The 27,631-nt window shown below is 29.4% G+C and overlaps 3 protein-coding genes across 4 annotated transcripts; 2 read left to right on the forward strand and 1 right to left on the reverse strand.

The window, feature by feature from the left end:
- Positions 1-435: 435 nt before the first annotated feature.
- Positions 436-4,624, reverse strand: LOC127290776 (transcriptional protein SWT1). The gene is made up of 11 exons (XM_051319565.1): positions 4,268-4,624; positions 3,205-4,153; positions 2,927-3,139; positions 2,609-2,847; positions 2,274-2,498; positions 1,982-2,212; positions 1,465-1,912; positions 1,275-1,393; positions 1,039-1,196; positions 824-964; positions 436-734 (listed from the first exon to the last, which is right to left on the reverse strand). Exons 1-11 carry the CDS (start codon positions 4,397-4,399, stop codon positions 503-505), a joined length of 3,087 nt encoding a protein of 1,028 aa, XP_051175522.1. The 5' UTR covers positions 4,400-4,624; the 3' UTR covers positions 436-502.
- Positions 4,625-4,734: 110 nt separating this feature from the next.
- LOC127290779 (cyclin-dependent kinase 9-like) lies at positions 4,735-7,694 on the forward strand. Its single transcript, XM_051319572.1, has 7 exons — positions 4,735-4,902; positions 5,180-5,264; positions 5,566-5,656; positions 5,748-5,914; positions 6,227-6,468; positions 6,711-6,858; positions 6,974-7,694. The coding sequence occupies exons 1-7, from the start codon at positions 4,796-4,798 to the stop codon at positions 7,280-7,282; spliced, it is 1,149 nt and encodes a 382-aa protein (XP_051175529.1). The 5' UTR covers positions 4,735-4,795; the 3' UTR covers positions 7,283-7,694.
- Positions 7,695-9,659: 1,965 nt separating this feature from the next.
- LOC127290704 (probable G-protein coupled receptor B0563.6) lies at positions 9,660-26,317 on the forward strand. 2 transcript variants are annotated; one of them, XR_007844410.1, is made up of 7 exons: positions 9,660-9,974; positions 13,238-14,100; positions 23,436-23,585; positions 24,208-24,458; positions 24,755-25,042; positions 25,240-25,963; positions 26,048-26,317. XR_007844410.1 is itself a non-coding variant. In XM_051319459.1 (6 exons), exons 2-6 carry the CDS (start codon positions 13,881-13,883, stop codon positions 25,486-25,488), a joined length of 1,158 nt encoding a protein of 385 aa, XP_051175416.1. In that variant the 5' UTR covers positions 9,660-9,974; positions 13,238-13,880; the 3' UTR covers positions 25,489-26,317. The 2 variants fall into 2 exon arrangements, 1 of the variants encoding a protein (XP_051175416.1); XM_051319459.1 differs by having other exon boundaries at positions 25,240-26,317.
- The last annotated feature ends 1,314 nt before the right edge of the window (positions 26,318-27,631 follow it).

The following is a 27,631-nucleotide window of genomic DNA, read 5'->3' on the forward strand; positions in this document are numbered from 1 at the left end:
AATTTGTTTTTATTTTATAACAATCTCGTACAAAAATTCTTTACAAGTTTAGATAAACTTTTTTTTTTTTTTTTTTTTTTTTTTTTTTTTTTTTTTTTTTTTTTTTTTTTTTTTTAATAATGTACCAATTTCTTTTGTATTTTCTTTCTCAACTCGTAACATGTGATTGCATTAAATGCATGAAATTAGTATTAATAATAAAAAAAACAAATTTTCACTTTCTAACGTTGAACAAAAAACTAAAACTAAAATAATCAAGTTTAGAACAATTCTTTTTTATACTTTTGAATTTTCGTATACCACTCTGAATGTTAAAAATTCAATGCAAAAATAAAATTTGTTTTTTTTTAGGAACTTAAATTTGAATGTATTTAACTATAATACTTATATTGCTTTTAAAGAGCAAAATGATAAATAATCTTAATAATTATATCGTGACTTGTTGAGGCCTTTAAGACTCGAAATTTTTTTTAATAACGTTCAACAAAATATAATATACTTGTTATTTACACCTGAAACTTGCCATTCGACAAAATTGTTGACTCAAATCTTGTAACTGCATTAAACCTCTTTTCATAACATCTTGCTTTGTCTTTATTAAATAATATAAATCAAGTGACGTTATTTCTGTACTTGATTTATTAAAATCATCGGGTAAAAATGTTACTAAAGCTTCTGTTAAAATATTTATAGCCTTGTGATCGGGTCTTAGTCCATCCATATCTTCCAAAGCTCTAAAAAGTGAGAAACAAAATTATTATCAAAAATAATTTATTTCATTTAATATAATTTAGATGAAATAATTAACGCCACCAAAACATACAAGCTCAAAAGTTGTAGCAATTGATTTAAATTCGCTGCCAATACTGGCTGATAATCCTTGACAAAATTTTCTTGAAACATTTTCTCAGTCTTTTCAAAAAGAAATGTACAAGGCATTTCTATCGCTTCTGCGGCTGTACCACTGAAATTAATTAATTACATTTATTTTTATGTATGATACTAATAATCTAGATTTATTTTTGTTTTTATTCTTACCAAAAATCGCGAGTAAATGCATAAACTCTATTGAAATAATCCAAAGCAATTTCAGCTCTTTCACTTTGTCTTGCAATATTGTCTTCATAACCAATTTCATCTCTTATTTTTTTCTCCGAAATTCTTTTCGTTTCTTCCAAACATCTGTTTCTTAAAATCTAATAAAAAATTTAAAACATTTTTTAAATTTAATATTAAATTAAATTTCAAAATTTAAGAAATTATAAATTACTTACATCCATTGCCATAGTCGTTTTATTCACAAGATTTGGATATTTATCCTGATTAAGTGTCTGCAATAAATCTCTACATCTTCCCAAAAAATAATTCACGCCTTTTAATTTTCTACCACCGACTGAAATTTTGTTTAAAGTATTAACTATCTATTAGAAATAAATAAATAATAATTAATAATAAAACACTTACCTGGTGGATTATTAATGTTTTCGAATAATTCTTTAATTATTGAATCGGCTATTCTCATAAATGATTCACTAACTGCCGCCATCCAATGTTTTATAGCACATTTAAGAACATCTTTTGTTGACCATGGTGGTCTTATAATTGTATAACGTTCCCAGCCATCACCAAATAAATTACGCATTTCTCTAACAACTATTGGAGAAAGAAATAATCGCAATTCGTCCTTTGCTTTCTCATAAATATCATCTGCGATCAATAATTCTTCTTCAAGTACTGTTTTTGTATTATCATTACTGTCTGTATGAAATGATAAATTGGAAAATGAATTATTTCCCGGACTTTTATCTATTCGTAAAAAATCAATTTTTTCAAAAGGATCATCACGTCCTAGTGTGACAATATCATGAATCATGGCTTTCGTACAAAGATTTTTGTCATACGAAAGTAACACCTAAAAAAAAGAAACAATTAATATTACATATATATTATACATATTATAAAAGTAAAAAAGAATTTTTACCACTGAACGTCCTGAATGATGTATTTGTAAACAGCTTTGTAAAATTTCATCGTCCGGTGTATCAATGTCGAATATTTCTTTATTTTTCATAACATCCTGTGGCGTTTGTCCCAAAATTCGTGGATGTTTGGTAGAAAAATGTTGATGTAAAAATTGTACTGCTTTTCTCGCTTTTAATTTTAAATTTTCCGATTTTGTTGCAGATTTGTCATCCTTGATAAAATCTAATTCCTATATATAAAAATTTAATTAATAAGTGTTTAAATTCAAAAAATCCAATTTAATAACTCACTTGTATAACTGTCCAAGGAACTACGATAAATGGTCTTCCAAATTTTTTAAACATCGTATCTCTTGCCTCCTCAATGACAGGTAAATTTGAGAGAAAAACATTAGTATCAACAACAATGTATAATACTTTCTCGTTCTTTTTATTTGATAATTCAAGAATATTTTCTTGTATAACATCTGTATGATTTATCGATTTAGTGTATAATTGAGATCGTACTGCTTGTACCTGAAATTTAATTTTTACATTTTTTCAAGAGGTGTTCCAATTTTTGGAATTTTTTCTCTAAATTTAATTATTATTAATATTTAATTAGAAGAAAACAAACGATAAATTACCTCATACATAATTTTTTCATCTTCAATGGGTTCCCATTCCATTTCCTCATAATATGGATCATTACTGTAATCCTTGAGCTTTTCAAATACAGACTGATGTTCTATTTCATCAGCATTAAGATCGTCCAAACGACGTTTATTTACATCAGCATTGGAACTTTGATAAGTTAAAACTTTATCTCGTACATTTTTAGCACGTGTTGTTGCATTTGTGTAAATAGTTACTTCTGGCCTTGGTTCTGAAATTGTTAGCATAAAAAAATGTTTTATTATATTCTATTATTAACAATATTATATATTTTAAGTATATAATAGTACCTTCTATTAATTTACGTATATTTAAAACTGAAGACACTTCTGGATGATAATTTTGTCTCACTTCTAAATTAACATGCTTTTCAGATGTTGATTCATTTAATTTATTTTTCAAATTTAAACTTTCACGAATATCATCAAGTCTTTGTTTAGCAATATTTTTCGGATATTTAGCATTTGAAGTTGGAGTTGCAATTTTGAAATTTATATCTTTCTCTAAAAAAAAATTGAAATTATAAAATTGTAGACATTTATTACATTATAATTATATTTTTAATTACCTGGTTCTTTTGACGAGATTAATATTGTACGTCTGGAATTTCGAGCAGAAGTTAGACTCTCATTTAATTTACTTTTTAAAACTTTTTCTTTAGGTCTTGCAATTTCAGGCTTTACTTGTTCACCTAATGTTGGAAGATTTGAAGCAACTTGTCTGTTGGGTATAGTATTAATTTGACTTAAACTTGAACGTCTAGATTTTCTTATAGGAACTGTATTTGTTTGTGGTTTTTTTGGTGAATTTGATGCTGGCTTGACTGTTTTAATTGGTGTTTTACTCTTTGATGTAGAAGCCGAATTAGAAGTTGATGACGAAGATGAAGATGAAGTATAATTAGTAGAAGATTCAGAAGCTGAACTCGAAGATGTTGAATTTGAACTTGAAGACGAACTTGTTACCGATTTTTTGGTAGATACATTTTTTTTATCTTTTCTTTCTTTTAATTTTTCATACATTAAACGCATTTGTGGTGTTAGACTTTCTTCTGTGGGTTTAACTGAAACTTCTTCTTTAATGTTTGAATTTGAATTAATTGTCGATAATCTTCGTTCTGGCTTTTTAGGAATGATTTTCGGTATTTCGGAAAATCTTCTTTTTTGTTTGACTGGCGATGTCATTGTACTTTCTTGTACTTTATTACCTTTCAAATTTTTCCCATCGCTAGTATTTTCGTTTTCTAATTTTCTACTAGCTGTCAATTTCTTATTCAAATTATCTTCTTTGGTTGATTTTAATCCCTTGGTTAATGTTGCTTGCTTCTGGAGCATTCTCGCACGAATTTCTCTCATTTGTGGAGTTTCATTTGTTGTTTTTTGTGAAATTAATGATATTCTGCGTTTTGCTTGAAGTACAGGTCTTTCTTTTTCTTGCATCATGTCTGGAGTTACTGGTCTTGATAATACAGAATCTTTTTCTAATTTTCTTTTTTTGTTAATTTCCTTTGATGGTATCTAAATTAGCGAGAAATAAAATAATTAAGTTACAATATGTAAATATTTAAAAATTGTAAGAGATCTAGTAAATTAGTTAATTAAATTTATTAATATAAATAAAATTATACTAACCTCATTTTGATTTTCAACTAAAGGTAATTCCCATGATGTTTTATTTGTTACAGTATTAAAATAATATACTTTATCAGGATAATTTTTGGACGAGCGAACGATCCAATTTTTTGGCAAATTTGACTTATTCATGATTTCTCTGGTCTCGTACGTATAAAAAAAATTTGTACTCACTTAATTTTTAACCAAAATGAAAAAAAAAACAAAATTTACAACTTTATTATTTACGTATTGAAAGATTGCTTAAAACCACATTTTTATTATATTATTTTGTTATCAACTGACGTAATAATTTTCTTCTTAAATTACTATATTTTGAGGTTCATAATCATAAAGAATTAACTGAGAAAGTTAAACGCAATTAAATATAAAGGTAAGTTCATAAAAGATTCAAACGCAACTGTCACACTTCAGACTTCACAGTAGCCGGTTCTTTAACTGCCTATGCTATAGTTCCGGCTAACCGGACCTTTAGCCATTTCCACACCGTTCCCTTCGATTCCCTTAATCTTCTTGAAAGGAAACACTATGAATCAAAAAGAAAGAGAAAAATATGTCGAAGAATTTAGTTTTCCATTTTGTGAAGAGTCCAGTAAATATGAAAAAGTTGCCAAAATTGGCCAAGGTACATTTGGGTAAGTTTATATTCGTATAATCAATCAATATCAAGTATATTATAAAAGTATATAAATAGACAGAAGTTTTTAGGTTATGTTCCCTTTGTAACAAAACACATTTTGTTTAATTCCTTAATTTTTTTATATATTTGGAGACAAAACGTTGTAAAATAATATTGGATGTAAATTTTTAAAACTAATGTAATAAATGCTTAAATAAAAGAAAAGTTATTTTTCTTGAACTTGAATTACAAAATACTTTTGTCATTTGTTTTTTTAATTTCCTTTATAACAGTGAGGTATTCAAAGCAAAGGACAAGAAAACGAATAAGAAGTATGTGGCTATGAAAAAAGTATTGATGGAAAATGAAAAAGAAGGTGTAAGTATACAAAATTTCAATATTTGATTGTTTTTCAATTTTTATGATGAAGAATTTTACAGATTTTTAAAAAAATTATTTTAAATTGTCTATTGAAGAATATAAAATTTGTATAGATAGTAAAATTTAGTATTTGTAGAAACAATTTCGTTCAATTATTTTAATACTTTAACTTTACACTTATGGAGGTTATGTTTGGATTTTTCTAACAAGATTTTGTAAATTTACTACACTGAATGAATTTTAAAAGTAAAAATTCGTATTTAATTGTAATAGCAATTTTTATTTCTCTTTTTTACAGTTTCCTATAACAGCATTGAGAGAAATCAGAATACTTCAACTACTCAAGCACGAAAATGTAGTCAATTTAATAGAAATCTGCAGAACAAAAGGTAAATTTTGAGTTTAAAATAACAAAATCTTGTTTAATATTTTAACAAAGTTTATATCAAAAATATTTTATTAATTCTTAAATTTTTTCAGCGACTCAATTTAATCGCTATCGCTCAACTTTTTATTTGGTTTTCGATTTTTGCGAGCATGATCTCGCTGGTTTACTTTCGAATGTCAACGTCAAATTTAGTTTAGGAGAGATTAAAAAAGTTATGCAACAACTTTTAAATGGACTATATTATATTCATAGTAATAAAGTATGTATGTAATTTATTTTTTATTTAACTTCTTTTTTTATTTAGTTTCAGGGTTTCGACAATTTATTGAAAAAAAATTTTTATTTAAATCATTGAAATTTATATTTACTCAATTTCTCCACTTTATATTACACGCGTATTTATATTGTATTATTATATCATTTGACCAAATTTTAATTTAATAGAATGTGCTTTTAATAGTTTTTATTTAACCAAAATTTAATTATAAGAACTTTTATTTTCCCTTTTTATGCGAACGGCCACATATTATACATATCATATAATTTTTTTACCGAAAATTATTATTTTTAGATTTTGCATCGAGACATGAAGGCTGCTAATGTTTTAATAACAAAAAATGGTGTTTTGAAACTTGCTGATTTTGGACTTGCGCGTGCATTTAGTGCAAATAAAAATGGTCAAGCGAATCGTTATACAAATCGAGTTGTTACCTTGTGGTATAGACCACCAGAATTATTATTAGGTGATCGGAATTATGGACCACCTGTAGATTTATGGGGTGCTGGTTGTATAATGGCTGAAATGTGGACGAGGTATGATAGTTGAGGGGCTGATAGCAAAAGTGGGTTAAATAATAACTGTAAATGAAAAGTCATCAGCATCTCTTCCAAATAGATAAATTAATCAAAATATTTTAAATCCACTATTGCTATCAGCCCCTCAATTGAAAATTATTTTTTCTCTCCTTTTTTGAAAATAAAGATTGAATTTTAAATTAATAAATTTATCAAATGTAATAAATAAATAAAAGAAATAAATTTTCTTTTCTTTGTAGATCACCAATAATGCAGGGTAACACGGAACAACAACAACTAACTTTAATATCACAATTATGTGGCTCGATCGTTCCCGATGTTTGGCCTGGTGTTGAAGCTTTAGAATTATTCAATAAAATGGAATTGATCAAAGGACAAAAAAGAAAAGTAATACATTTTTTAAAAATTATTTTACATGTTATTGATATTTGGTTACATTTTATTAAATAGTTTGTGAAATTTTTTAAATTCGTATTTTTCTATAATAGTAAATATTTTTCAGGTGAAAGAAAGACTGAAGCCATATGTAAAAGATGCTTTTGCTTGTGATTTACTTGACAAACTATTAATATTAGATCCTAGCAAAAGATATGATTCGGATACTGCCTTAAATCATGATTTTTTCTGGACCGATCCAATGCCTTGTGATTTAAGTAAAATGTTGGCTCAACATACGCAAAGTATGTTTGAATATTTAGCACCACCAAGAAGACAGGGACATTTGAGACATCCACATCATCCTGTAACTGGTGGACCATCGAAACCTAGTACAAGTGTTGCTGAAAGTGGTTATCAAGATCGTGTTTTCTAGCATATTCAAATTGTTAACTACTTTCTTCTTCTTTTTTTTAAAACAGATTCAAAACGTCAAATTTTTCTAATGATCTTAATGCCGAGCATTTCAAGTTATATTTATATATATATATAGTAATGTAAGTTAGATTATTGTCAGTTAATTTATAAAATTTACTATTATTGAACTGAAAGTGAAATCTTGAATATCTTCCATATAAAAACTGAAACCCGACATAAGATTTCAAAATACATTGTTCATTAATTTTGTATATAAACTTTTTGCTGTTTAAAATGTAAGTTAGATATTTTTTTGTATATTTCTGCGCTGTGTGCTATTTATATTATTATTAGGATTATTATTACTATTATTATTGTATTATTATTATTATTATTATAAATATTACACTTGTTGAAATTTGCACTTGAAATATTTGTATTTTTTTTAATTGAATACTTATGATCAAGATGTTTATCAACATACAATTATTATTTAAAGTATTTAAAAAATTTTTTAAATTTTTTCACAAAGTCTTCATTTTGAAAAAATTATTTTTTAAGTACATAGAATTTTTATGGATTCTAGAAATAGTTGAAAATACAAGTCATTTATAAAAAGTTTCTAACTTTTTCATGTCTTGTTTTTTTCTTCCACCAAATAGCGAACTGTTATAATGAAAATTTTTAAATTTAAATCAATATTACAATAAATAAATATTTTTCTTTGCAATGCTCCGTTGCAAAATATACCGACCTTACCGACTGACGGTAAAACAGGTTTTTAAAACTACATCTTGAATATTAATTGTAAATATAATTTAGGTATACATATATAAAGAGATGGCAAAGGTACTCTCAAGAATGTCGATAGGTCGTTGGCCAGTGAACTGTACTATACCCTTTTGCGTTTAGATAAGGCTTCAGGAGCATAATTTCAAGTCGAGCATAGCGAGATCATATACCACACAGCAAAGGACTGCTATTAAAATTTGCATCTTCCTTTTACTCCCTTCCAGTTCAGGGGACGGAATTTAATTGGTGGTCTGAAATCTTGGAGATATACGTAACGATCATCTCGTTCTGAAAAAGGTCATCTTCCACGACCGACTCTTGAAAGGTCTGTCTCGGGAGTTCAATTTTCTTCCCTCATTTGCAATTCGTAATTTCAAAAACTCATTCTTGAACGGACTTTTCTTTATCCTTGCTTATTCTATTGTTTTTATAATTGCACTTTACTACTTACACTCATTGTCAGACAGCCAGAAGCCAACTAATTTTTTTAAATAATTAAAATTCAAGTAGAAATAAAGTTGTAAATTTTGACAAATGCGTGTTATGATTTGATTGTCGTGGTCACGATTCCATCGTTTTAGAATCTTTTCTCTCTCGGGTTAACACGATCGGGCTTAACGAGCAATAAAATCTACTCCGTCTTAGAATCTACGTAATCAGCGTTAAGTTCTTTCTTTAACTGTTACTGCAACAGTGATAACCTTTGTCAAAACCTATTTTAATCTGAAAGGTGCTTTTACCATAATCTTTAACAAATTAAAAAGTTTATTCTTAACCAAAGTTCAATCGAAATCTCCAATATTTCCAATTGGGGATAAATAATTTTTTTTATTAATAGTAATATTTTTATGAGAGAAAAATGTTAATGTCATAAAGTCTTGAAAAGGTTTGCGTGGTAATGGGTAAAATTATCTATCGTTTCCGTTGCAAGTAGAAAAATGCAAAGTATAACGCGGTTATACTATAGTCTCTTCAGGCTACAAGCCATAAATTTCAATTTCCCCTGCAGGTAAAGATTAATTTCACGCTGCGCGTAAAGTGCTTGTGATAAGTCGCTGATAAAATTCATGTTCAATAAGAATTTAAACATTTTTTTACATTATCATCATTATTTAGGAAAAGCTTCTTTTTACATATATATTTATGATTTTAACGAGTCTTTATTTTTTTAGACTTAAGAGCGATTCTTTTTACCTTCTAGTAACGAGTCTGATTTAAGCTTTGGTTGCACTACTGTATATGAATATGTTCCTACCTACATATTTTGTAATGATTATTTTAGGAATTAAAATTTTATAAGTTTGCGCTTTAAAAACTAGCAAAAAAATTTAGCATATGTATAATTTTTTTTAAAAATATAATTAATTATTCCTCTTCTTCTAATGGGAGATTTATATTCTTGGGAGAATATAAAGTGACATTCAAGAAGCTTTAATTCTCATTATTCTTCTTCTTTTGCCTATTGCGGTTGCAATGGAATTATAACTCCGCAAACCTCGTTTGCGCACGAGAGGTATTAAATTTTAGTCACTTTCATGGTAACTGTCAGATCACTTTCTGAAAGTCATTTTACATTGAAACGTAAATTACATCTACTCTAGTGTCCCGACGATCGTGTAAAGGCTTTCCTCATTACGTCGTCTAATTAGCGTTATACGCTTCACTGGGTGCATGCGCGCGTCTAAGACCATCGCCACACAGGGAAGTGTCATTTTTTCCCCAGAATCCAGCTATGTAGGTTCTTCAGTATCAGACGCGACGCGACGCGCATCGGTTTATCGATAGACGTGAAATTTTCATTGGTTATCCGCAAAATAAAAAATTGCTCAGTGTTTTTTTCTCTCTTAATTAAAACTAAAAAAGAAAACAAACTTGCTTTTTTTATTGTGAAGAAATCGAGAAATTCTCCTCAATGTTAGGTATGTATTTTTTCAGAAAAAAATCTTGAAAACTTAAATTTACTTGAAACTTATTTAAAAGTTTTTAAATTATAAACTTACCTTTGGAAAGTTTTGTTTTGTTTTTTTTTTTTTGAGTAGAATAAAATTAATCATGACTGGAAATTACATGTCAATTGATGCAGTGAATGTACTTTAAATAAACTTTGTCAGTGTGGATGTTTATAAAAATAATAATGAAATTGTTAAAATACATTTTTATGAAATTCTTTAATTAACATTCTTTTCTTTATAGTTTAAATTAATTAATATATTGTTGAGAGAAAGAAGGACAAATAAATAATTATAGCATATCTCAAGAAGATTAAGTAGTGAAACTCGAGCTTAAGTCAGACAAAGGCGATCTTTCTAAATTAATTTTAATCTGAATAAGCGTCTACTTTGCAGCAAAATATTATAGAATATGTAATAAATAAAGTTTTAAAATTTATCAATCGAAAAAAACTAAAGTGTCACATTATTAGTGAAAATAAAAGTATCATCAATTTAAAAATTCTCCATATTCGATAATCATATTTACTGGTAAAAAGTATTTATTACTTGGAAAATTCAGGAAAAATGCAAAAAACTAACTCTCTGGGTAAACACGCGAAAATAAAAGCGAAAATAGTGTGATAAATGTTCCATTGGAAATAATTAATACAAACTATGGTTGCAATTTCCAGGCGCGTGTATAAATTTTCATTTATATGGAGTTTGCCAGATATTTTTGAAAGTACGTTGCAAATATGGAAATTTGAAAGTTACGCAAAAATTTACTATAAATGCAACAAGTCTCATAAATTGCTTTCATTATTTTCTCAATTTTGCCCAAATTGTCGCTTATATAATTTGTACGGCAAAGAGAATTGAAATTGGAATAATTATTTTGCAAAATTCTTGGAGTTGATGTTGAATTTCGGATAATGATAGAAAATCTTTGAATGTACGTTCGGAAAAAGAGGAAATGTGCTCAAAAGCTTAATATTCATGGTTTGAATTTGAATTGAAAGGCAGATGTTCTCTCTCTCTTTTCCGGTATTTTTTCGACATGTCTCGACATGTCACACCCGCATACTGTACGGGTCGAGAGCATGGTACGTTAATAACAGTTGGCGGCTTGCTACAGCTCGACATGACACTGATTAAATTGACGTCGTATTATAAGTCCCACGGAGCACGTTTTAACGATAAAAACGCGTTAACGAGCACTCGCTTGACTTTATTACCTTATGGGTCACGAAATAATGTCACGAGAACGATTACCTTCATCTCATGTAAATAATGCAAGCTTTGAAAAAAAGATTACTGACAATTTTAAAACTTGGGGGATGTTAAATAATTTTCAAAGAAAAATATATCACGTCTATAGAAATCGAAAAAAATCAAATAAAATGAAAATCACCTGATTTTGACTATATGCATATTTTCAAATCAACTATTTTTAGTTGATATACCGAGGTAATTAAAATAAATCTAATCTAGTCTTTTTACTGTTTATCACAAAGTACAAGGAACTTTTATTTCTGGGACAAAGTGATTTTTACAGATTATTTTTAATACGCAACACGAATCTCTAAACATAATTGTCAAGTTGAAGAAATGATTAAGAATTTTTTTTCTACGTAAAAACAAAGTGTTTTTCTCAGAAAAATGACACGTATAAGACAGATTTTCCGAGATTTCAATTCGAGGAGGATTTCTTTCTTATTATAGTCGTCGTATAGTGAAGTAATCTTCCTAGATTTTTCTTATCGAAATTTTATCTGTCTTCTTGCTGAGAAATAATAGCTTCATCTCTGTATATATATTCAGTGATATAATTTTGCAAATCCTATATTTGAAGCAATTCTGGTACAAGCCTACTGGGATTGTCCCCTCGTCACGTAAAACAGCCATCATCCTGTTCCGAGGGTTAAAGGCAACTCGAAATCGTGATACTTTATCAGCAGGAACCAGTTCTTTTCCAAAAGTATATATTTTTTCGTTTCATCTTTTTTGTTCCGGCAGTTTTTCTTCTTTTTATCGTTCGATGAAGTAAAACAACGATTACTCAAGGATAAAGTTCCTCGATGAAGGTATAATGGAAAACGAAACCGACAAATTGTATTACTGTATCTCAGCTGACACTTAATCACAATTAATTAGTACAAAAGTTTGTTGTAAGTAAGAAAAATAGTATATTAAGCAACAAGGAACTAAAGGCAACCATTTATTTACGTTGATGTTATGCTATACAATTTTAACGTAATCCCCATGGAATCTCCAGAGAGTCCTTATTTAGAAATTTTTAAATTGTGCAGACAACAGCTGTAGAGGCAAAAAAGGCAAAAAAGGCAGAAAAAGTTGGGGATACTTGTTTGCAAACGTTGCATTATTGCATTATTGCATTTAGATTTGAAGAAAGAAATTGATTTTTGAAAAAAACCTCATTTAGAAAATGAAAATATCAAGGATTAGGGTTGCATTACCTGGAAAATTTTGCTCGATTGTGTCTTCCTTCCGGCGAAATCAAGTTTTTTATTCCTCTGAGTCGCGGTGAATTGAACCATTTTCCTACCGACAGGCATCACAGCGGAAGTTGGAAAGTCGCGGACATTTCAGAAGCCGGTGTTGCCTTGAATGTCAACGTCAGATCTATGTAAGAATCTGTTCATCTCTATTCTAGTCTCGGCTTTATCTCTAGGCAAAAAATGATGCCAGTATGTGACCACGTTTTTTTAGAAACATATCAACATTTCTATTCTTGGAGCATTTTCAATTTTTAAGACTCCAATGAGTGTCATCAGACTTTAATTGGTTTTGGATGCGAAGAATATAAAAGTTAATTTTCTTGGATTATTCTGCATCTTGTTAGATTTGTACGTTGTTGCCAATTTATACTATATATTCTTATGGAAACTTTTGTAGAATTTCCAGTGTAAATTCTTGTTAAACGATTCTACGTTTCAATGGAATGATTTTACATTAAATTGGTTCGCTTTTTCGGACGGGCAATAGAAGAAATGTAAATTCTGTGACTAGAGCATTATCTTGATGAAAGTTTAGACACTTCTGATGCTTAGGAAATATAAATTACATTTTGTGAGAGTATAGGTAAATGAATTTCTTTTAAGATGTATGACGAATAAAAATCCTACAGTAGTTTTAGGGATACATATAATGAAAATAGTATATCTTGTGAAAATAGTTTGCACAAAAAAATGAAATTAAAAAATCGTCTTAAATAATGACATTTTTTTCAGAATGAAACAGATTTCACTGGAAATAGGATACATGCGTTATAATGAGGTATCAATATCTTTGGACCCTCTTCGGGGAGAATATGACATCGAGAAGGCATGCACATTGCTCGTGATCAGACGAAATGGAATTTACAGCTGAATGTTTATTATAACTTGACTGCCCTCGACAAATGCCTAGTACGTCGAACGTGAGTCGATTTCAAATACCACTGCTGCACATCGAAATCGTGAGAAACTCACAAAATGGAACTTTTTACTCACATGAGGTGCAACATAATTGCTTTCGAACGTTTCTTTCAACAAAAGAGAATACTCCATATTTCAGTCATACGCAATCGCATTATTATCATGCAAAAAAGGTTTTAACTAAAAAATAGCGATTTCAATTTTACTTAAATTTACTTTTCTGTTAGAAAATTATTATTGAATAATTAATAAAAAATCGCACAAATAAAGAGCAAAAATTGTATAAAAAAGTGAAACAAGATTGTGAGTTTTCTGATTGGCTCTCGATATAGGAAACGGGCGAAAAATGGATCGATGTGTGTACTGAGCGAAAAGTCTTGTAAAATGTCAGGAGGTTGAGGAATAATATTATGATGGACCGATCATGGTGTGGCGATAGGAGTGTAAACTAATCAAAATGATCAACATCTCAAATATAAGTGAACCCGAAATTCGTATTTGTCAAATTCCGGACGATTTTGAACTACTTGAGGATCCACGAACGGCAGTCTTGAGAAGAATTAGTTATGGAATTATTCTTCCAACCATATGCTGTTTGGGAATTATTGGAAATATTTTGAATCTCATTGTACTCACCAGACGTAACATGAGAGGAACTGCCTACATTTACATGAGAGGTGAGTATATTATTATACTCGACTTTTTCCTATTTTTTTATAACAAATCTTAGGCGAATAAATATAATTTCCAAGAAACAAATTTCATTCATTTCCATCTGTTTTAATTCTGATGCATGTAAATGTTTTGTTTAGATGAAAAATATTATTAATAAAATATAAATATAAAAACGAGATTGATAGTCACAATTTCTCAATGTCCCAGTAACATTTTAATTTTTTTCTGAACTGAATCAAAATTTACATTTAGTGGCATACTTAAAGTGAGTAAAATTCCAATTTTTACTTTCCATTTTTATTTATTATCTAATATTTATAAAAAAAGAAATGATTCTTTGTTTTTATTTTACGTCTCCTTAGTTCACTTCTATTAGCCTCTTAGGGCATCTGTTATGTTACATGTGCCAGATCAGAATTTAGTTCTCCCCTTATTTTGAGAAGATTCATTGTTGATATTTTTCTTATGATACAATAGAGAGCAATACACATTAAGATGATGATGGTTACAAGTATCGCGTTCCCTCGAGTGAAATTAAAAAAGGGGTTGAGTTGAAAAAAAGAGAGGAAGAAAATTAACGAGGATGTTAGATATATAGATAACAGATATCGTCGGGTCGGGAAAAGGATTGAGAATTCCATGTTTACGTAATATACTCTATATCAGGAAACTTGATTGCCTTTACGATTTTCTTGGTGACATATTTTCACGATGTCTGATACTTTTATCTATTGCATCGTTAAATGTATGTCACATTATACCGTTAAAACTTTCGGTTCTTTTTTTTAAGGATTGTATTAGAACCACACTTAAAGTTTTACCAAGAGTAGCACACTTCCAGTTAATTAGAAGGCATTGGATAGTATCGATTTATTTATTTACCATTTCTTCTATGCACTCAAAGAGACCCATGTTTTTTTCATGAAATTCAATTTTTTATGACTCAAAGTAATTTTCTTCTTCAAGGTGTTAGATTTACACTTTTATGACAGATATTATTACCGTATATAAATTGAACGATTGTACATTCAATTATATGTCGGCAAAGTGAATATCTGCACTAAATTACAATATGATACATTGGTATCATATTTAAATGATAATATACAATATAATGTTTTTCATAGATATTGCGATAAGTTATTAAATAAAAATTGCTTATTTCATATCCAAGTGTGTATATATTTGCATAAATGAAAAAAGGGTCACAGCAACTTGTGTTGGTGGAAGTCCAAGGAGGTTCAATTTCTTCATAAGAGCTTTCAGCAAAGAGAGAGAAGATCCCTGGGGTAAGGGATATTTGAAATTCCATCTAATTGGATGTAGCGGGACACTACAGCATCCAGTGATTCGTTGACGATCCGATAAGAACAGTTGCATTAAAATGTATTGAAACAATCCATTTTTCGAATACTTTTTCTATAAAATGTCATAGATATAATTAATAATTCAATTTACTTGGAAATTTCTTCTATCGCCAACAAAAATGAAATTCAAAAGGAAGTGTTTCCGAAGAGAGACTCTCATCTGAGGATCTCGTCAAAATTCTCATCTCATTCTGTTTGCTCTATCTAAGCCACTACTCTAGCCACTACTCCAACATAGCAAATGATAACGAAGAGTAAATGAGTTAGCTGTGAAGCGATAACTTTGTTATCCAAGCCCAAAGCGAAAGGTTATTTGTTTTAAGCTACCCGTCTTAACAGTCTCTGTTTACCTTTTTTAAACTTAAACCCACCACCCGACTAAGTAAGCGTGCTCTTCCTGACATCCAGATTTACTCAACTCAACCTTCTGAATTATAAGTCATTTGACTCGAATCCAAACTGTTATTGTCAAACAACAATAAATTTCATTATTTATTCATATGACTATCGTATTCCTTATAATATAATTAATTGTGCTAACTGGGATTTTTCCTCATGTTTATGAGACTGAGGACTTTTTGTTGGATTGGGAACTCTATTTCCGCATGTTCGTACAAAGTTGTAGGTTTTGTCCAACTTTGAATGTGTCCCCTCGCTTCCGGTTCTCAGTCGGCCTTATGCATTAGGAGGAAATTACTCAATAATTCGATTTCACATTTTCGTCGATTGTAAGAGAAATATTTACGCTATGTTATATTTCTCATAAATTTTATTCAAAAAAATTAAGTTTAATTTTTAATTTATTCAATTTAAAAAATATTTCTTTTTGCACTTTTATTATCTTGTCTATCTTTATCTACTTTATATTATTTTGATAGGCTTTCGTACTTTGTTTGGTTATGATAACTTTGTTAGTATGTGTGCCATTATTATTTTAATCAATAGAGCTTCTAAGCTTAAAACTCTTGTCAGAGACTTGTCGCTTAATGACAAAGAAACGCTTTGTTTAGTCAGATTACGACAACGTATATTACCAGCAGTTGAAATAAATGAATAAGTCGACAACATGGCCTGTTTGTTTGAAAACTCGGATGGCTTTAGTAGCCCTAAACATTATATTAATAGAATTACCAGTGAAGCAATTACTACTTGGAACAATAAGCAATGGATTAAGAGAGGGGAAATGAAAGGCTCCTGGCTAAATTACCTAAATCCTAATTTTCTTTAAAAATATCCACATTTTTTCTATAAGTAACAGATTGTTATTATTTTATTTATTTTATCGTTTATTACTTTTTCCAATTGTTGCAATTGAAAATGAAAATTAAAAAAAAATTCTTTATTAATAAACTATATTTCATAACTTTGTAAAGAAAGTGTAAATTGAAATATTAAAATTTCTACATCAATGTAAATTTAGAAAGTCTAATTTGAATATTAAACCACAGAAGGAAATGTCGAGGGTCTAGAAATTTATATGCGAATGTCAACATCATAAACTACTTGTATAGGGATTTGTGCATAAAAAATTGTGAAAATCCATTTAAAAAAATGAAAAAGACTTGAAAAAATTAATTAAAAAAAATACAAAAATAAAATGAAAATTAAAAGTTATTTATAAAGAAATAATTATGATATAAATTGATTCCTTCAAATAGTTTCTAGTTCTGATTCATTTTCAGGTGGTTCATGCTTATGAACATTGTGTTAAAAAATTATTATTAAATCTTGCAAAAATTGTGAAAGAAAAAAAATTACAAGTTTCTAAAAAACAGTTGATGAGAATAATTCTTTGAAAAAATTCAAATCGACATAGTTGGCCCTTTTCAGAAAATCGATATACATTAACCATACATTGTGCTTTCTCTAAATGTACCTATGCAATACCTTTAAAATCTATAGATTCTGTTATACAACAAACCAAAATTTTAGTTCAACAGATGATAATCCAAAAAATTTCGATCTATTCTTCTATCGCTCATTCTTTCAAAAAAATAGTTTAATTTCCTTATTAAACTTTTCTACTTTTCTACTTTTCTATAAATGACCTCTTACCTTCACAGTACAAATTTTAACTTTTCTTTTAAACTTTCTTTGCTTCCTTTCTTATGTATACCATTTTATTATTTGATAGCATATTTAACTTTTAAATTCAATTTAAAGACTTGCGCACGGGTAAATTAATTAAATGGATAATTAATGCATCTATGCTCAGCAAAAAAAATGTTTTTTGATTAGTCCAACACTTTCTTTTAAATAAATTAAAGAAATTTTTTGAAAGTAACAAAAAAGTTGTCGACTTGATAAAACAATTATATCAAGTTTATTGTCACTTCGAATATGGCTAATCAAAGTTAAACTGTTCGTTTAATATGATTCAGAAAGAATTTTATTAACCTCAATAATCACATTTTAATCTAAAGGTCGATAATGTTATAAATTTCGTAAAAAAATTTTCTCGCAAATTCTTTTTATTTTGGTTTTTGTGAAAAAAGCGCAAACAAGCTTAATTTCTAGACTCTTTAAATCGAAAATGTCGATCACAACGAATGTTCGCGTCCGAACTTAAGGGCTGGCTGAGTGATTACCTCGTAGATCCTGCTTTCTGCTATTCTCTTTCTTTTCCTTTTTATCCATGTCTCGTCGATTTGTTAACCAAATAGTGCCTTCGTTCTCACTCTTATTAAAGGTACCAACCTTTAATCAACGAAATTCGTTGATTTTTAAATGACTATTACACTCATATAAAGTTCAGATTTTGATATAGTATATTTTTTGTTTCGCAAACCGTATATTGAACAAGATCTCCCTTCTTTCTTTTTTAATGATATTAAAACATATACTTTCTTGTTCCTAATTATTAAAGCTTAATTCTGTTTCATAATGTGAGGAAATTTTTTTTTCTTTAAATTTAGAACCTTTCATCCAGCGCACTCTTTTTTACCCTCCATATGAGACTTTGTCTACGTAAACATATACAACCCTATTTCGTTTATTTCTTGTAATAAAAACGCTTATGTACAATTTCTACTTATCCTTCTTTATGTACTTTTCATATTCCATATTCCCGCGTTGAACTGAGGTGAATACGAACCTACAAAATAATAAGCGCAAAACTTGGCCAAGTTTTGCAAACATTGCTAACGAACTCTCAAGTATTATTTCGACCACGTGAGTTACAAATTAATTATAAACTTACGAGACCAAAATTGTTCGGTCGAAGTTATATGTTATACCACTTAATCCCAGTGAACACGTTCCCTTTTTGTTATGAAACTATATGCAAGAACACTATTATGTCACATTTCTGAAATAAAATTATTCTCGTTGTAAATTTTAAATTATAAAATGTTTAATACATTATAGCCGTTTTTTAAATATCTTGGATCGTCACACTATTGTTATAAAATTTACCGAGGGTTCTCTGAATCTTGGGCAGGGTCATTAATAATTTTTTTAGTGTTGATAGTGGCGGTCCACTTTTTATATTTCGAAGGAACTAATATGCTCTTAAAATAAATGATTTCACTTAAGTTTATTATTATTAAACTCTGGTGGACTAGTGACTCGATATATTGCTATCATTCCTCTTGCCACTTATAAAATTAAAAAATCATCAAATGTATACTGAGCTATAGCGTAAAATATCTTGCGCGTTTGTCGGACAATTTCATTTATTCTGTAAAAATTATTACAAACAATCAATATTTTAATAATTCACTAATTATTCAAAAAAAGAATTGAAAAATTTTAATAAAATTTCTCGTGATTGAAAAAAATTAAGTCAACTGTAAAAAGTGCTGACCTGAAAGAAAAAATAAAACTGTTTTTGAATATTTTGTTTTGATTTCGTGACGGACCCTAACTCTAAAGTAAAATTGAATACTTTTTTATTAAGAGAAAATGAAATAACGAATTCCTTTAAATAGAAATGATTTGAAAATATTTAATTGCTCAGGGAAGTTTTCCCTCGATCTTATAGCGTGAATCTCTTGTTTAATGCTCGTTTTCCACACAGACTTTGTTCAATGAAAAGTCTGACGCGTTATTACGAGAATGCGATTCCCCTCTTGGGGAATTTTCGATGATAGTGTGTGTATATGTGTAAGGGAGAGGATGAGGTTAAATCGTAAGAGGAGCGTGACGAGAATTACAAATCGACAAAAACTCTTTTCAAGACGGTTGTATAATGTAAAGGTTTCTTCTCTTTTTTCACGGGTTTATATATATATATATTAGAGATGCTCCGCCCCATTTAAATATTATTTCATACAATATACACTTAATTCATTTTAATTAAATATTAATTATAGTTTTTAGACAATCTTATGAAAAACTAAATTAATACTCCTTAAATTTTCATAAAATTTATTAATGCTTTTCCTAGAGGTTTTAAGATGCGATTTTTATAGATTCAGACGATGCCAAGAATGGGCAAAAGGAACTGGAAATAACGTGCACTTGGCGGATTTAGATAATTTTAGATAGATTAAAGTTTAAGTTAGGTTAAGGATGAAGAAGTATTTTTTGTAATTTAGAAAGTAAGGATTGTATACTCTCTAAATTTGAATTAGCGACTATTCGCTTATTCGTAGCTGCATACTATGGACTGATTAAAATAGCGACTATTCGCTAGTAATCAGCGAATTTTCAATGAGTGATTATTCACTTATTCCCAGCTGCATACTCTGCGCTAGGAATAAGCGAATAGTCGCTAATTCAGATTTAGAGAGTAAGATATATTGGTCTTCGAATTCTACGACATGTACAAAAAATTTTTTTTTTAATTTTCTCTTTCATACTGTTATAAAGCAAAAGTTTAATGTTTTCTGAAAATCGTATTTAATTAAAATTTTCACTTGAACAGGCTCTGAAAAAACTATCCTTCGGACTGTATGCTATTTTTAATAGTTAATTTTTTAATTGTAGAAAAGTTGACAATTTCATTGTCACTCTCAGTGTTTGGTAATTTAATCGAAGGAAAGTTCATTCAGGTCAAACTTTCAGTGATTGAATGAAATGTTGATCGATATATGTATATATATAGGTAATGAGGTTTTTATTTTTTTTTTTAAACTTGTATGTTAAGCGTGTAATAATAGAGGCGACTCGGCGCAAAAGCTCATAACGACTCGAAAGGGTTGATGCCAGAGCCTGACACTAGTTGAGTAGTGGGGCTTCGGGGAGTTGAAGGGTATATGAGGGAGTCGACTATGACTCGGAACCGCAATATTGCAGACTTGGTAGTAAACTATTCTATAGTAATATCCAGTGAGGATACAGCAAAGACAGCCAGATGATATCATCCTTAAATTTTATCACCTTCACCGTACTTTGTTGGCTCCTAAAATGTGTAATAGAAAGAACAGTAATATAGTTATCAGTTCGAAATATACAATGTTAAAAGAATTGATAATAATTGACAAAAATTAAATAAAAGAAAAAATATTAAAGTTGTTGTTTTAATTTTCTGTACAATATTAAAACAATTATCTTTTTATTATAATTTATCCAATACTGTTAAAGAAAAATTTCTTTCTAAGAATTGTGGACCAAATAAAAAAAGTAAAATGTAATACTTTAATCCTTTTTTCCTTTAATTAAAGCTATATGTAATTTCAGAAAATAAATGCCGAATTCGTGAGAAATTAATATACTTAAAACAACATTCAATATTAAGTTTTCAAACTCTTTAAGAGACCTCTATATCTTATATTTCTTTTTCTTGATACATATAATCTTTTTTGTTCATTAAAGACACAATTTACTTTAATATTTAATTAATTGTGGGAAACTTGTATTTGGAAGTAGAAAAGAATATTAACGTCAGACCATTTGTGCGAATAATTATTAAAGTATTCTTACATTTTGATATAATTAATAAATTCATTTTTTATATATGGTCAAATAATTTTACAAAATCGCTTTCGGACTATATCAATTTTTTCAAGTTTCATCGAAATCGAACAAGTATGGTATAACTTACATTTTGTAACATATTAGAATATTGTTTTTTTTATCTCATTTTTTATAATATATGCAATTACCAATTCATCAAAGACCCTTAAGCTATTCAACTTTTACATCGAGGTCTAATTTATAAAAAGAAAGCCCGTTAAAAAGTTTTAAAAGAAGCTGTAATGCTTTTAATTTTAACACTTAAATGATGTATTACACTGAGTCGTAAATTAAATAAAAGATAAAAGCACTGATGAGTTTTAGTATAGAGTTTTTACTTTATAGGTTTTTCATTTTAAATATAAGAAAAAAAATAATAAAAACTTTTTTAAGATGCATAAAAAAATTTACAAAATTGATGACAAGTGATCCTCATCTTAATTTCTTCTTTGATATCAGTCACTCTCGATTTTTCTCAGCTTTCTGTCTATTTATCTCTTGAGAAAGTATTCTGACTCCTCAGCCATTTTGTGATAAATAATAAAAATATCCTATGCAACATCGAACTAGAACTACACCGAAAACGAATTATAACTGAAATTGAATCGGAAACAAACGACAATATAGCAATTTAAAACAACATCCTGATCTTCGTACTGGAAACTTGATAAAAACTTATTACCTCAATGCGCTCGCAATGGATTTTTAGTGAGTTAATTTTATTGTAGCCTGATCATTGTAAGCAGTTAAGATTTTCGTCTTTTCTCTGTTATGTCTGGGAAATTCTGCTGCACTCTTTAGGTTTATGTTAGTTCCCTTGAGGGAGTACAAGTACAAGTCTACAAGACGTGTAGAGTCTCCCAGCACTACTTCTGGTGTTTCATATAGCTGTAGCCATTGTTTGAATTTATCAGGAACACCAACTGTTGGCTCAGGTCCGATAAAATTCTTCTCTATCTTCTGCTTTGGCTAGATCATCCTGTGCTCTTAATTAGTCATCTGATTAGGTTACTGATGTTTCTCTTGGAAGAGCTGTAGGAATATTGCCACAATTTCGGATTGTAAAACAGTTTAATAGTGACTGACTTAAGACAAAGTGCAGATTATGCTGAATAGAAAATTGGTTTGCAAAAAAACTTTTTTTCGACAAATTTTAACAAATACGTAAAAAACCAGAAAAATAGGTTGTAAAAAAATAAGTCTTTCTTTATTTTTCAAGCCGAAAAACATATTTTATTGTAAAGTTAATTTTTAATATTCCATTAACTGCTTGCATGATTTGAGATGAATCCGATCATATATAACTTTCGAAAATCACTAATTAGTCAACTAATTAGATGGAGTAAATCTCCCAATAGAATACATGCGTCATTTCTCCTCTAGAGATTATAAAATAATAATGATAATTTTTGATATTAAATGAAAAATAAAAGTTTTAAAATTACTTTGAGACATCAAATAAAAATTAACTAATCCTTCATTTCTTAATACTTATTTCCAACACTGACCCCCAAAGCCACAAAAAAACCATTATCATTTATTATAATTAAAATTATATGAAATAGAGCAAATTATCATTAGATCTTTTATCAACTGTAAGCTCAGTGGCGAAAATATTTTCTACCGTACCGATAGCTTTAAGACTTTACCGACCAAAGAAAGCTTCTGTTAACTTGTAAAAGACCCGAATTCTTAGTTTCACTGTTGGTAAAACATTTCTTCCTCAAATTACAGGGAGGTTTCAAAATTTGTTCAATGGATGTCAGTTCTGAACTAGAATTTAAAATTTACAAAACATATACAATAAATGGACTTGAATTGGAATAGTATCAAAAAACTTGAAACTCACCTAAATTTCAATAAAATTATGATGAGAATGTATAAATGAAAAATCATCTCTTCCACTTCCTTACAGATTAGTGAGAAAAAGAAGAATGAAATTTTGTAAACTATCATATTTCAGAATAATAAGAGCACTAAATTAAAAATTTGTTGATGCACCACATAATAAATTATTTTTGTTGAAAGGATGAAAATTTTAATAAAATAAATCTATATCTTGTTGTTCTCAGGTTACTCAGCTGCAGCCTTGCTGGCCATTTGTTTTTGCATTCCTTTCGCTCTGAGGGTTTTGATTCACAAGGAGACAGGTCGATGGAGTAATTGGCTGCAAGCTTTTTACCACGCGCACTTGGAACTATTTTTAGGGAACGCTTGTCTGGGTATGGAATTTCATTTCCTTCAGTTAATTAAATTTCTAATTTACCCAGTTTATTAATTTATAATAAAATAATAAAGGCTTTTATCTCTCTAGGTTTATATTGTACGTTTAGCGAGCAATTTCTTATATTTGTTGTAAAATTCTCATCAATAAAAAACGTTCAGAAAAATATTTCATATGTTGGATTATTTTGAAGAAAGTATATATATAATAAAGGACATACTTAATTTATGAACTATGTATGAATACTTTCAACCAAAGTGCAATATTTTTGCGGATACAATTTTATTTCTTTTTCATAATACATTTTCTCGAATTTTACGATCAGTCTTCAATCTATGCCACAATAGTGATACCATAAAAGCTTAAAAATATTCTCATGCGCGTTCAAGTGCAATAGCTATACGTCATTTAACAGCTTCCTTTTAGACGAATAAAGGCGTTAACTTTTGAAGAAATCTCTTCTGGATTTATTTCATTTCTCTAGTTCCCTTTGTAACGCAATTGAAATGTTTGACAATTCTTTCCTAAATAACATTAATATTCATGATATTCGATGTGTATTGATTAGATAAGACTTTGTGAATTGAGACAAATTGCAAATTTAATCTTCATGTCAACAGGCGTCGGAGTAATGATGCTGTTGGCCTTGACTGTGGAGAGATATGTCAGTGTATGTCATCCTGGCCAATACACTAGACCTTTGTGTGGACCACCTAATTTGACGGTGGCTCTAATACCAATAGCTACATTCCTTGTCTACATACCCAGTGTGTTTAGGGGTGAAATTACAACCTGTCTTCTAGATGCAGGAGGGCCTTTTATCTACCAGAAGAGAGATAGCACTCAATTTTTAAATTCAGTCTTTTATCAAGTAAGTATAAGTGAAAGAATTTTTAGAATTCTCTTTTAAGAGCAAACAGTGTGCAAGTACAGATTTTGGATTTAGAAATTCTAAGGATCAACCACTTTATATACCAATCGTGTAATGTTATATTATATATCTATACCAGCAAGTGATGAAATTACAAACTGTAGTTGGTCGCTTTGCAAAAGAGAAGATCTCATAAAAATTCATACTTTAATTCAAGATCCACAGAAGTAATATAGGTTGAATATAAATTAAATTTCACCTTTAGGATCTAATTTGTATAATTTGTTTGTTCACAGGTGTACAAGATCGTACTGGAGGTGGTATTCAAGGTGGCTCCAACAATTTTATTAGCGGGATTCAACCTACGAATAATGATTGTCTATAGGAAATCTTGTGAACGTCGTCGAAGGATGACTCTCTCGAGAACAATAAGCAATGAAGAGGATTCTAGAACATTTGCTGAAGAGAGAAGGCTGGTTCTTCTGTTAAGCAGTACAAGTATCCTCTTCCTGGTCTGTGTTAGTCCAATGGTCATTTTGAACGTGACTCTCAGTGAAGGCAATCTGAGCTTGTATCCTTATCAGGTAAGGTTTGCTGCCTCTAATCTACGTATAATTAGATCCTTTGTTCTCCACTCTTATTACGCCTTTACTGTAACAACCCCATAATTTACACATTTTATTTCAACATTCTCACTCTTCTCTTTTGCCTTAAAATTTTTCGAATAAAATCGTTTCTTTAAAAAATCTAATTAGATATTATAACGTGTGTTATTTTTCAGGTATTCAGGTCTCTGGCAAATCTGTTGGAGGTGATAAATTACTCGATAACCTTCTACATCTACTGTCTCTTTTCGGAGGATTTTCGAAATACCCTGATTCGCACTCTACAATGGCCTTGGGGCAAAGGGGTCGTAAGAGGAAGGGGTGTACCCATGAAGCGTTCTCCAATACCAAGACCGACAACCACGACGACACCCCCGACAACCGCTCTAGCCACCCCCGGTCACAGTGCTCGTGCAAGTGTCTAGCAAGACCACACAGACAAAGAAATAGAAATCCAGGAAATAAAGGAATACTCGTTCAAAGTGTTTGCCATCGTGTTCACTAGATTTTCTATATTGGAACTGTGACAATATGCACAAAGGAATCAAATTTCTCATATTCAAGTAAAATATTTTTTTCAGTAACAATGCGACCACAATAAACCTGAACTTTACAACAAATTAAAGTGACGTAAGACAATCGAAAATAATTTCATTTGCGCTAAATTAAACTATTATTTTATTCATCGATTTTTCCAATATCACAGACTCTTATCAATTCGTTGTTATATTTTATAATAAATAATTCGTTGTAAACAAGTTTATTGTGTAGAATTCAAGAGATGAAATGAACGAGAGAAATGGTACTTGGAACACTCGTAGAGTGAAATTATTTTTCTTAAAGTTCTTAGTACCTGGAAACGTACATTTTGAATGCAAAAATGAGAACGTATTATACACGGTGAGAAAGACATTTCTAATTCCTTATTGTATAAACAACAATTATTTATTTAAAGTAAAAAATATCTCTTTGTGACATTTTTAGAATCCTCTTCCTTTTAATGTAGGGAATATTGAAATGGATGCATTCCTGGATAAAGAAGACGGAAGAAAGTCGTTAATATTTTCCATTTGAAGAAATACTTCTAACTACTTGGTCACGCAGAATTCTTTGAAAATATGTGTACAGATGTGATATATAATTTACATAAACAAATAAAAAAATATACTTATGAAAATTATAAATATATATATATATATATTTCTTTGCAAATTAAATATAAGTATTTAATAATAAAACACAATATTCCTGAAATTATATAGTTTCCACTTCTTGTCCCAGTGACCTATTTCTCTATCCACTAGACTTAAAATCGTTAAGTTAACGTCTATATGCTTTCAGGGGGGTCGATTATGTAATTTGTTTTGCACTTTGTCTTTTGACAAAATTGTAACTTAGTCTAGATTGGAGTTATTTGTTATTGTATACTTGATTTGATGAAAACCAGCAAAGATGACGTGAAATCTACGTGTTAAATAAAACCTTGTATTATTCATGAAATCTCATGAGTCCCATGTCATTTTTAGGATCTCATTTTCTATGGCCTATTCTTTGCAGTCTTACTACCTATTAACAGCTCTCTACTCTTTTTTTCAATAAGAAAGTCTTTCATGTCGTTGGAAATGTTTTTGACGTCCCTCTTCAGGGAAGCAAGTAGCTCCTTTTTAGTAGTTCAGCTTTCAAAGATTCTGTTTTCAATTGTGGCCTTGAGGTAAAGGCTGTCAAGTTCTTCATCTTCTCCAAAAGAGCTCAATCTCTGATTTAGGTTTCCCACTTTTTTTGATATGTCATATTGAATTGATATTGATACGTTTTACCCTTCTTATAAGCACAACTTCCGACCTTAATCTTAGCTTTGTGTTGGCAAAAGACACCTATTTTTTAAGCTATGCCAGTCTTCGTTTTTCTCAAGGGTTTTCTTATTTCTTCTCTGGTGGTCACAGTGACCCACATGTTGTTTCTTCTTTCTTTTTCTTCTCAGAGTGTTCAATTTTCAGAAATGGACCACCAGGCGTGTTGGTTGACTACGCTAAAGCTTTCGTTCATCTCACCTTTTGTTGAGATATACTTTCTTCCTTCAGATTAGTCTACCCCCACTGAATTTTTCGCTTCAAGTAGACGTTCCAAAAAGAATTATTGAAAAAATCCCAAAATTGGAAAAAGTAGTGATTCTGAATAATTAAGAAAAATAATTATTACCCTTATGCATTAATCACACTATTTATTTTATTTTCTATGCAAAGATACATTTACAGTGGGCTGTTTTCTGCAGTTACTGTGAGTAAATTACGGCCTAATCAGCATGAACATGCTGTTGGATTGGTCTATGATTTACTTTAAGTATACTCACAGTAATTGCCGAAAGCACTCAGCGTCTATACTAGTAGTTGAATTTCATTGGTCAAATCCAATACAAATTAGACTTTACATAAGAAAAATCAATCAAGTTCTACATTTCTCCTGCACACCATATGTTGATTTATTTTAAACATTCTTTTGTAAAACGATTAGTACTTTTAATTTTTCAATTTCAAAAGACTACATTTTGAGAAGAGATCTTTCACAAAT

Source organism: Leptopilina boulardi, unplaced genomic scaffold (genome assembly GCF_019393585.1).
Source record: "Leptopilina boulardi isolate dan_hultmark-lab unplaced genomic scaffold, ZJU_Lbou_2.1 LbouV2_80, whole genome shotgun sequence".
Taxonomy (NCBI): domain Eukaryota; kingdom Metazoa; phylum Arthropoda; class Insecta; order Hymenoptera; family Figitidae; genus Leptopilina; species Leptopilina boulardi.

Coding starts and splice junctions, on each gene's coding strand:
- LOC127290704 (XM_051319459.1), top strand. CDS start 13,881: ATGATCAACATCTCAAATATAAGTGAACCCGAAATTCGTATTTGTCAA. Junction 23,586..24,207: donor TTTAGGGAACGCTTGTCTGG/GTATGGAATTTC, acceptor TCATGTCAACAG/GCGTCGGAGTAATGATGCTG. Junction 24,459..24,754: donor TAAATTCAGTCTTTTATCAA/GTAAGTATAAGT, acceptor GTTTGTTCACAG/GTGTACAAGATCGTACTGGA.
- LOC127290779 (XM_051319572.1), top strand. CDS start 4,796: ATGAATCAAAAAGAAAGAGAAAAATATGTCGAAGAATTTAGTTTTCCA. Junction 5,265..5,565: donor TGGAAAATGAAAAAGAAGGT/GTAAGTATACAA, acceptor TCTTTTTTACAG/TTTCCTATAACAGCATTGAG. Junction 5,657..5,747: donor AGAAATCTGCAGAACAAAAG/GTAAATTTTGAG, acceptor AAATTTTTTCAG/CGACTCAATTTAATCGCTAT.
- LOC127290776 (XM_051319565.1), bottom strand. CDS start 4,399: ATGAATAAGTCAAATTTGCCAAAAAATTGGATCGTTCGCTCGTCCAAA. Junction 965..1,038: donor GCATTTACTCGCGATTTTTG/GTAAGAATAAAA, acceptor AATTAATTTCAG/TGGTACAGCCGCAGAAGCGA. Junction 735..823: donor TTGCTACAACTTTTGAGCTT/GTATGTTTTGGT, acceptor CTCACTTTTTAG/AGCTTTGGAAGATATGGATG.